This window comes from Chamaea fasciata, unplaced genomic scaffold (assembly GCF_029207755.1).
Source record: "Chamaea fasciata isolate MVZ Bird 193981 ecotype frontalis unplaced genomic scaffold, bChaFas1.0.hap1 SCAF_7, whole genome shotgun sequence".
NCBI classification, from domain to species: Eukaryota; Metazoa; Chordata; class Aves; order Passeriformes; family Sylviidae; genus Chamaea; species Chamaea fasciata.
This window is the reverse complement of record NW_027094092.1, coordinates 19,079,074-19,090,131: the sequence shown is the minus strand read 5'-3', so window position 1 is coordinate 19,090,131 and position 11,058 is coordinate 19,079,074. Positions and strand designations below refer to the sequence as shown.

General features: G+C 38.5%; 1 protein-coding gene across 5 annotated transcripts in view; it reads right to left on the bottom strand.

The window, feature by feature from the left end:
- Positions 1-267: 267 nt before the first annotated feature.
- The window catches only part of CD44 (CD44 molecule (IN blood group)), a 47,668-nt gene continuing 36,877 nt past the window's right edge, over positions 268-11,058 (bottom strand). For 3 of the 5 annotated variants that reach the window (XM_066187838.1, XM_066187839.1, XM_066187842.1), the window contains 4 exons: positions 10,127-10,312; positions 6,922-7,044; positions 5,659-5,737; positions 268-3,668 (listed from right to left, as the gene is read on the bottom strand). In XM_066187838.1, coding sequence (XP_066043935.1) covers positions 3,452-3,668; positions 5,659-5,737; positions 6,922-7,044; positions 10,127-10,312 — 605 coding nt within the window. In that variant the 3' untranslated portion in view covers positions 268-3,451. The remainder of the gene's footprint in view (positions 3,669-5,658; positions 5,738-6,921; positions 7,045-10,126; positions 10,313-11,058) is intronic. The other 2 variants (XM_066187841.1, XM_066187843.1) reach the window with 1 other exon arrangement.

Below are 11,058 nucleotides of genomic sequence, written 5' to 3'. Positions count from 1 at the left end.
ACAGTTGCCAGAGGATTTATTTCCTTCATCTACAGAAAGAATAATCAGGACCAGCCCAGAATGATATATGCTAAAGAGACACTTGGCAATTGTCTCCTAAAAATATTCCAGGCAACATGCTTCAAACTAATTAGTGCAGAGGCTGTTGTTGTTGACAAGGGACACACAAAAACTATCCCTATCGTGAAAAACTGTGAGAGTACAATTTTGGAACTGGTACTGTGGAAAGGGTTTCACATCCACAAAGGTAGACATGACAGCTGCACATCCTTTCTCTGCTTTAATCAAATATTCCTTTTCAGAACTTCAACAAAATACAGATGAAACAACCAGCCTGCATTGCTTCATGAAAATATTACATTCCCATAAAACATACAGAGCCTCTCTTAAATATGCTTCCTGCTTTAGACAGTATTTCCACTGGTCTAGATCATATTTTTTTGAAACTTTTCAACACAAAGGAATAACACAAACTGATCGCAGGGTCTGACCTCCTTAGCATTTTTAGGAGAGATCCTCATTCTTCTTAGGCACCAAGGATAGACCAAGACACAGTTTGTCTGTTAGCACCCAGGAGGAAGGGCTGGATCTTGCTGGGTGCTGCACTCTCCAAATGCTGTTGGTTCAGTGGGCCAGGAATGGTCGTCATGATCTTACTGGGCTGATCTTAAACTGAACCAAGTCGTTGTAGCTGTTGTCTGCTTCTGGGGGAAAGCTGAGTTCATCACTAACTCCAAGAGCATCTGTGGAGGCCATGGGAGGCCAGCAGAGTAGGCAAGGTCACACAGTATTCACCTCAGCCTGGCTCGGAATTTGCAAGCAGAAGAAATGATCACAGTACTCAACACGACTATCCGGCTGAATACTTCTCTCCCACTAACAGCTGGATTATATTTTATCCTCAGTGTGGAATCGGGTTTATTTTGGAAGCTTATTTTAAAGTCCAAGGGGTTTTTTTAGCAATACTATTTCTATTGTCAATTTAGAGATGGCATTTTCTTTCATTCTGATTAATCTGTTAAATAAATATGCAAATATATCAAGTGCTCTATATAAAAATACATACAGACAACAAACAACCCCTCATAATAAAAGCAAGATTAATAAAAATATGTACTGTATTACACATATGAAATGGCTGTCTAGTTTTGAAACTATAATGAAACAATTACACATAAGTCACAGGACATAATCTAAAAAGAATCAGCAGATATAAAATGATAGCATTGCTTCTTGAGCATCTCCCATTTAAAAATATACAAAGAACTCAACCAGTGTTGTCTGTGCTTTTATGGCTACTGACTATAAGATAAATTACAAAGAAGTTTACGGATTTCTTCATTCAACATCTGAATACGGAAATGAACAACACGCCACAGATTTTTTTTGGTTTTTTTTAAATAGAAATTTAGCCTCCAAGACAATGAAATACGTCATTCTCACTGAGACCTACATTCAGTTAGGATTTAAAGAGAGGAGTAATTCTTACTCTGGATCTCCACACTTAGTGGAATGAGTACCTAACACCAATCTAAACACAGCCTTCAAGGGATCATTTTGATTTCTAATGACAAATAGAAATGTGTGCTTAAAAACATTAAACAAAAATCAATGCACTGTTCACAGATGAAATATCTGACCTACATAAAGTCAGAAAACATCCTATGTGGATTTTAAAACATCACCTTGTCTTGGGACCTTTTTCCCAGGTGTAAATTGCCCTGAGGAGATCTGCCAGCAGACACCCGGGCATCTGAGCCTTTCCATGAAGCACATGGGAAACTGCTGGAGGGCTGTGACTCAGAAATACAACCAACAGTCTTGTGCTTCATGTTCCAGTAAAGACAAGTGCTAGCTAAAGTCAGTATTTAGCCAGCTGAATATTCATCCTCCAAAGTGCTTCAGATGAAGAACATAACATACCTTAGCAGAGGAGTTTCAAAGACAGGGGCTATGGCCAGTGAACAGAACTGCTGAGTAACCCTGCCACAGCCCATCCACATCCCACAGCTGACACAGACCAACGTTTTTCCCTGCATTTCTGGGAGGCAGTCCCAATTAGAAGTTACAATTCTCCCTCCATTCCAATAAGCTTTCTTAAAAATGGCACAGACCACTAGTAGTAAATATTTTTTTTCCTGACAATTCATATCAATATAATGCACAGCATCATAGCTTAATACAAATACTTTACATAACAGACACAAAAGGACATAACAAAAGCATGTAACAATGTAACATGTAACAGCTCAGCTACTCTACTATATTACATGGCTGGGAAGAGTTTCCTTTCATTTGCTTTGATATTTTCTGTAGAAATTGAACTTCTGGTACCAAAAAGCAGGCAATGTTTCTTTTTGGTGTTTTTAAAAAGCAGATGGAAAAAAAGGTAGATGAAATATAATCTGAGGAAATGAGCGAGATCATAGAAAAGCAACTTTTAAAATATCAGCAATCTCATATAATGTTATAGCTATAGGGGAGAAAAAATTTAATAGGCTCAGCATCTCCTTAGTAAAATGGAGCACAATATAGAGACCTATTTTCAGGAACAAGATACTGTCAGCTTCCCTTGTGATCTCAATTGCTTGATTTGTGCATATATGATAGAGCTGGGGTCATTTTGTTCTATTCATTATCTTAACTAACAGGCTCATTAAAAACATGCACAAACTTGGACCAATGAAAAAGGGAGGGAGAAGAGCAATGAACATCTCATAAACTGAAGGATAATTGTACAGGTTGCTGGGATAATAAAGAATACAAGTTTAATATGTTTCAGCTCATGTTTTCATGCCTTTATTACCCTTCCCGAGAAGACTTGCTGTATGTCCATAGATATTTTAAAATAGAGATAAATAAATTTTGTCCTTCTGGGTTTCCCTTGTTGCAGACCAAGCCACACATAATTATAAAATGTCACTTTTTGTTTATACTGGCAGATTTTGAATGTAGCCACTGCTATTCCTGGCTGGAAGGCATTTCTGAAGGATTCTGACGTTGCAGACATTGTAGAAGATGCCTTTTGGGTTTAAACTTGATTTTTTTACTCTTGACATTTTTCCTCACTTACTTCTGTACCATGGCATGTTTAATACTTTAAATATATGTAGGATGGAGTGAATGGATACTTCTTTAGCTCCACACAGTGAAGACCTTCCATCTGGGGAATAATGATGTAAACTTGGATGCCTCCTAACATCCAGGACACAGTGAGAGCCCCCTGTGACTGGGACTGGGAACTGAAAGCATTATACAACTCTTGGGGGTGTATTTCAGAAAGCACATGTCAATTTTTAAACTCAGGCATCATTGCAAAGTGATTAAAAAGAAACAGAACTTATGCTTATGTTCAAAAGACATCAGTAGCACAGTGCATCTGTGAATTCCTGTTCAAGTTCCACATGATTTTGGCTTCCCCAGCCCTGATCTGCTTGGCAGTGTGGTACCATTACACTCCAGTCTTCATGTCAAACTCGTGATGATTTTGTGTTTCGTTAACAGTCAGGAATTCATCACATGCTTGTGTTCGGTCATTGTTCGGTTCTTTATGAACTAAGTGCACCATTTCTTGTGATTTGCTGATATCTCCATTTAATTCACTTGTCTTCCTGTCCTCCACTGCCCCTTTGCCATTGTTAATCACTAGCTTTTTCTTCTGCCCACATCTAGGAAAAAATAAAAATAAAATACTATAAATAGAGTCTAACAAAACTAATAAAAAACTGAAGGTCAATATTTAGGAAAAGGTGATTGGAAATTAAACTTGTGTCTGCCAGTGCAGACTTCTACCATACAAAATGTAGAGTTTCTCCATATTGCATATTTTATTTCTGAAAATGTCCACCATTATATGAATAAAATTTATCAGGAGCTCACTTATCTAATTTACATTTATTGTTACTACATATAGCAATAACATTCATTACTGAATGCTAGAATTTTTTTCTATCATTTAAATATATCCACATTTATGAACGTTTTAAATTCCCCCACTATAAGGACACCTTCTACATCCAGGCTTGAGACCACAGCTTTGAAAATGCACAAATTCTTAAGCAAGCAGAAAATCTGGATCAAGCTCTCACCTCATTAAGGACCTCAGTAAGGAAATATGGAGAACTACTCTTGCTGCTGTCTGCAGCAGAGCTCTTTGGGATGTTCAGGTAGGAAATAGGTACTGTGCTTTTAAAAAAGTTACACTTGCTGCAGGGCTGCCCAATAAACTTTATACGTAGCTCTGGATTAAAACACACGCACACACACACAATCTTTTAAAGAGCCACCAGTCCAAAGCTGATGCACACTGGTTATCGTGGTCTGGGTATCCTTCAGTGTAGTAAAAAAGCACTACTTACACAGCTGTCAGATTTACTGTTTAGATGACTCTCTGGCTACACAATGCTGGACATCCTATTTGTCCTCAAACAGCCTTGTGTAAACTGAATATGCACAGCCCAGCATGCCTAAGAGGGACAACGTGTCTGTGAAGTTGGACTTTTAAGTGCTTTCTTCTTAAATAAAGGATATTTTTTACTGAATGACTAATTTGGCTATTCAATTTTACTATTATGCTTCTGAAATACCATTTTTTCATGACTACTGACTCATAGATGAGGGTTATTTTATCTGAAGTAGCTCAGTTCACTCTGCTAATGTTACATACACCCTTGGGAATGATTTCCTGCTCTGCAGCCATAAAATGCCAAAAGTCTCCAGCAAGGAGCTGTGGAGGTCCACAGCCTCATAAAAGAGCAGCTCAGCATGCTCTGCCACCAACAGAATAGGAAAAAATGTGCTCATTGCTTCCTGAACACAAATCTCCACGTATTATATGGTCATTCTGATAAAAAAGACTTAAAATCCAACATTCAAGTAGCAAATAGCTACTCTGTTAAAAAGCTCAATTTTAACATTCAAGTAGCAAAAAGCTGTTGAAGACAATTGGGAAGTAACCTCAGAACAGTCCCCTGAGAAAAGAAAGAGGTAAGAATATTACAGCCTATCCTTTAGGCTAGGATTTTTCCAATTTCCCAGCTAACTCTGTGCAGATCACGGCATTACTTTTCACTCCTCAGCTTCCTCATCTGTAAAATGGAGTACATAAAGCTATTGAAAGCTCTGAGAGCAATGCTAGCATATATGCTTGTGACTGCCAGCTGTGATACTGGCTCTGGTTCAGAAGGACCAGATGAACAGGTTTCTACAGAGCTGCTGTGATTGTCTCAGACAGCCCTTCACACTGCACACAGACAATGCTTCAATGGCGGAGGATCATTCTTGGCTCATCCTGTGGTTGTTGCTGTCTATGTTCATCCGACAACTTCCACGCTCTGTGAACACGATTTTCCCATTAAAAACTAATATCTAGAGGGTAATTAATTTTCTGTGATCTATGTAGAGTTAATTTCCATTTACAAGACCAAATGGTGCATATAGCTGCTGAGTTCATGCGAGTGGTTCCAGGTGAGTGCGAAGGCTGATGTGTGACCTATGTAGGACATGGTGACCTGGGTCCCCACACTCCAAGCCACACAGCTTTGCAGAGGATTCTCTTTGCTGTGGTTTGCTACTCTGCTCTTTGACAAAGCTTTGGAAACTGTCAAGGAAGAAAAAAATAAGGCAGTGTGTTTTGAAAATGTAAAGGTGTGGCCTTACCTTCTGCGGCTGTTCACAGCAATGCACACTGCAAGGATCAGCGCAAGCACCACGAGTGCTACAACAATGATCAGCCAGTCTGCAGGGACAGATGAGGGAGGGGAAGAGAGCATGTGAATGTATCTCATGTGGTTTGGCCGCTTCACAGAACTGCAAAAACACAATCTCTTCTACTTTCTTTAAGCTGTCACACTCTTCTCCTAGCTTCCACGAATGTTTGTTTGATTTACAAAGTCTTTCTGTACAAATCAAACACATTTTCATCATTCAGCTATACACAGGCCAGTTCAGATTAAATACCCCATCACTGTTGTCACCTCTAAGCACCTTGGTGAGCACAGGTGAAGTGGAGCTGTTTCACTGATTTACTCCATTGGCAAAAGAAAAGGCTTAGCATGACACACTTACAATCCCAAGCACAGTAGCAGGATGACTTTTAGCACATTTTTAGTAAAGCAAGTTTCAAAACCTTCCCAGTAGCCTACTCTCTGTTATCATTATAGCTCTGCTATCATTACAGACAGGGGTCCTCTCCCAAGAGGTATGTCCTGTATCTTCTTCATTTGAAACAACTGTCCCTTGTTTAACAAGACTCACACATTTCATCTGGAGCAAATTACCTCTTCTAATAAGTTAATTATTAGTGCTCCATGGTGAAAAACTGGTAGGCATTCTTTTCATAGCATTCAAAATTTTCTGTGTGCTCTTTTCCATTTTGTTCCCATGTGACTAATGCAATGCCTTGAACTGAACACAGAGTTTCAGCTTTGGACTTGCTAGGCCTAAGTAGAGTGCGATAATTACTTCCTCTGTTTTAAAAATTACTTTACCACTAATAAGTTCCAGAATATATATGCATTCTTTTGCAGCTGTATCACGGTATTGGCTTCTTTTTATTCGGTTTTAGTCTGCAAACGCTGTTCTGGAAAGCTTGTCTCAGCTGTTATTTTTGCTGAACATTCTCATGGATATGATACTATGCATATAACTTTACTGAGTTTTGCCTGATTTAATTTCAATTTATAAAAGTTAATTGAATCTTAATCCCATTCTCCAGATGCATGGTTTCTCTCATCCTAATATTGCTGAAAAATTATGAGTTACAATATGCTCCATTTTTCAGACTACTTGCAAAATGCTGAATATTATCTGATTCAGAACAAAGTCTGAACAACTATATTTGACCTTCATTTTCATCTCTTCAGTTCATATAAAGACAAATCTGTATTTGGATTTTTAAAACATTTGACTTCATAAACCCACCTGGTACAGGGGCCGACCTTGGTTGTGAAGCTATTTTTGTTGTGGCCGTCTCACCAGGGGAAGTAGTGGATTCATCATGTCCCTTGTGTGGTCCTTGGTTACCATACTCACTAGAGGTAGAGCCTAAAGAACAAAAAGCCCCACCCATTAGGCCAAATATACTTCATGAATATTTAACAGCAATGTGCAAAGACTGTGATTTTAACAATGTAAAAATCATACTCCAGAAAGTCCATGCTGAAGCAATTAATGAGTGTCTATACTGAAAACTATCGCATAGACTATAAGCATGACACTCATTTGAACTATGGCTAGCTTTAGTATTTTGAGAAGCAAAACTCATGGTTTCCCCCTCTGGTCTACCGCCTATATTTCAGTTCTATCCCGACCCAGGATAAAACTGAACACCTAAAACTAATGCTGTCATAAAATAGAACAATAGTTCTCCGAATGCTTGTGACTTTGATAGCTACAGAGTGGGACTCTAAAAATTAGAAGTGTTTTTTTCCTAATAAGAAAAACTGTTCTCTGCAAACTTAGACATGGATCCTCTTGTCTTTTTCAATAATTTGGTTCCAAAATGATATTAGATCTTAAATTAGTCTCATAATTTCTGTGCTGGCCATACTGCTTAAACTTTTATGCAATTGCATTCCTGGCCCATGCTATTATCAAAGGGTATCCCAAGTCAAAAATTATCAGCAGACTATAGATACAGTAATTTCATCTGGGACTACTGCTTCAATATCACAAAAAAAAAAAAAAAAAAAAAAAAAAAAAAAAAAAAACCCAAAAAAAACCCCCCCCAAAAAAACCAAACAAACAAACAACAAAACAAAACAAAACAAAAAACAACAAAAAAAACCCACCACCAGATTTCCACCTCTCTGAATTCTTCCAGACTCTAAGAAATTAAACACTAATCAGCTGTGAAGTTATTTTTGTTTAACACACATTACAACTAATTTCTGTCCAGAATTTCTGATCTCATTTCCTAGTAACAGCTGGCAAATGCAAAACTGAGAAGCGTGTTTAATTCCCTCTGTGAAGTATAGCCAGCAGGCAGTTCATGAATTTTCCAGATGTTTTTATTATTTTTATTAACAAGAAACTTATTGACTGGAGTGTTGTTTGTTGCTATCTCACAACAAAGGACAGAGCAGAAATTCAACAGTGAAGAGTCTTGATCTACTGCCAAAGAATGCTGACCAAGAGGGATCTACTAACTTGTCTACACTACATCTCAGCAAACTTTTTTTAAAGTGCTTTGTATCATCTTTGAAAAATGCCAGAGCTTTTCCTCCACAAAACCCCTTAGAAAGGCATTCAGACATTTATTAAATTTTCTGTGCTTAGAAACCTGCTACGTTTGCTGCTCCTCTGAGCACTGAGAAGAAGAAGCAGGGGTCAGCCACATTCCCTGCTGTTCTGGCTCTGGGGAGATGCTTGCAAGTGGCAGGAAGGGATCCTCAAAAGCTCTCTACAATTCATTTTGGTTAACATACTAGATTTTTTTTCTTTATGGGCAGTTATTTTTTGTGTTCCTTCAGTGGATTGACTTGTTATTCTGTGGACACTTGGACACTTATTGTGATGTCTGACCACAGGTCAAACATTGCTGTAGGAAAAAAGCAAGTGAAAAACAGTGGTATGGTACATCAAACAATTCATTTGATTAGAGAAGGCCTTTAACAATACATTCATGAATCTTTTCCATTCCATTTCACCTGTACTGGGCAACATTACAAATGAATGAACCCTTCAAAAAATAAGCTTTTTGATGACAACAGTGGTATCTTAGTAATTCCCATATACTGTGTTCTTAAAATACACCAGGAGAAGGTAAATGAAAAAGGGAAGAGTTTCGAGAAAATGGCCTTCTGAGCCTTTTGTCAGGGTACTGACAGTGCAAAGATTCAATGCAGATATTCTCACTGAAAAAGATTCAAACTAGTTCTTACAGGTTTTATGTGCTCAAAACAGAAAGGTAGCAAACATTTTTTTCATAATGTGTAATGTCTGCACATAAAATTAACAAGGCAGCTTAAATTAAGTGAATAGGGCCTGTGAAATGAAAAAAAAGTTTCAGTGGGAAGACATTAATAAAAACGGCTTTAGCTGTCAAACAAAATTCTCTCAAATACATATTTTGCATCTATAGTACTATGCCTATGTCAAAAGACTATAACCAGGCAATTCTGTTAGAGCTGAATTTACTGGTTTATAAAAAATTATTGAAAAAATAATTAGCCCTAGTTCTACCTCACAATATATTAATTAATATTAATGAACTGTTAAGGGAATTAGATTTCAAGTGTTTTCTGTATAATGCTGTAAAAATATAGGTACATAATCTTGTTTATGTGCAAATGAATGCTCACAGAACGTTGGCCAAATTCTACTCTGAAATGGTTCCATTAACTTCCAAGAAAGTGCCTGAAAACAGTGTTTGGATTAGCTGAATTGGGAAAAAACCCCTTACTTTGATGATTATTTGTACAGAAACTACATTTGGGAATAAGGAAAAGTCCCTTCATTTCCTGTATTATTAGCACATGGCCACATATAAAAAAATACCAAAGGCTTTATGGAGTATAATAAGCAAACACTGTTAACTGCACTAACTTGATCAGAAGAATAACCCTTTGAAAAACAAGGCTGTTCACAAATGAAATGTCAGTTACAGCCCAGTAACAGCTACAGTTAAACACTGGAAAGATACCAACAGCACATATAGCTAGGAAAAAAATGGTGTCACAAAGCATTACCTTTCTCCTGTACATATTCTGCTAATGTAGAGGCACTACAGATGGAGGAAAAGTGACAGATAATTAAGGATTACATAGCTGTCATCTGTGGCCAGCAAAAAAAGAAAGACAAAATGCTATCACAACTGTATGGGCACAAGCAGAAAGTTTGCACTTCTCCATTTCAATAGTTGTGTTACCACATTCTGATAACAGAATACAAGAAAAGCTTATTTGCACAACACAATTTTCAGCCTTTTAGCAAATGCTTTTACCAGAAAGATATACCATTCATTACCTCTAATAAGCAGGTTAAAACCAGTAACAAAACCCAAAAAGGAAATCACAATATGACAACCACTTAAAATTATGCTTAGTACGCATTTTTGGATAATAGGCATTGTCCTCAATAACAACTGGATGGATAAATGAAAACGGTTATAATTCATGGTTCTTACTGGTAGTAAGAGGAGTCTGCAAGGGAATAAAACGGTCCTCAATGTCTGAAAAAACTTCAGGTATCCCATGGATATGGGAATCATCTGTGGTGTTTGCTGGTTCACTTTCCCTTCCAGGTGCAGTGCCAGGTGCCAGTGGCTCCTCGGTTGCTTTCTCTTGGTCAGCATCATCCATGGACCCTACGACTGCCATGATGGTGCCAAGATCAAGGAGCACTCACAAAAACCACCACTCACATAATTTCCTGGGCCACAGCAAGCCAGAAAGCACCTTCACCTTCCTCATGCAAAGCACAGGAGGAGGAGAGAAGACATAAAGGCCTCTCCTTCTTCTTCCACACTGTCACTGGCTTCTGAGAGGCCCCTAAGCTCCACATCTAGGCTCAGCATGTTGGAGCAAGATGCTGGTGATGTATACAGATGCCAGTGACAGATGGAAAGGGGAGACCTTTAGAAGAATAGATTTCAGCAGCAACAACCTGACCCTGTAACTCAGGAGTGAGCAGCCTCACCTTTGTCAGTCTTGCCTAGCAATACACAGGGGAAGAGACGTAAGAAACTGATGGCAGAATTTAAGGGATGAAATTCTTCTACGAATGCCCTGCCCTCACCACTGGGACACCACTCCCCAGTGATGGTGCTGCTGCTGAGTCACAGGACCAAGTCATCTGATTAACCTGCCAGAGCACCTCCACCACACCAGTCATGGCGCGAAAGCATATCCAGTCCGATCCCACTGACACACAGGAAAAGAAGATGAGGCCAGGGATTCAGAATCACCAAAGTGCATGTCTCACAGAATGTTTAGGAGATCACCCAAAAACATGCTTCAGCAAAGGACAGAAACCACCAAGTGCACCAGCAAGGAGTCCCTTATGCCTTGTTCACAGATCCCATGACAGATTTTTCAGTGCAAGTCCACGCTAAGAATG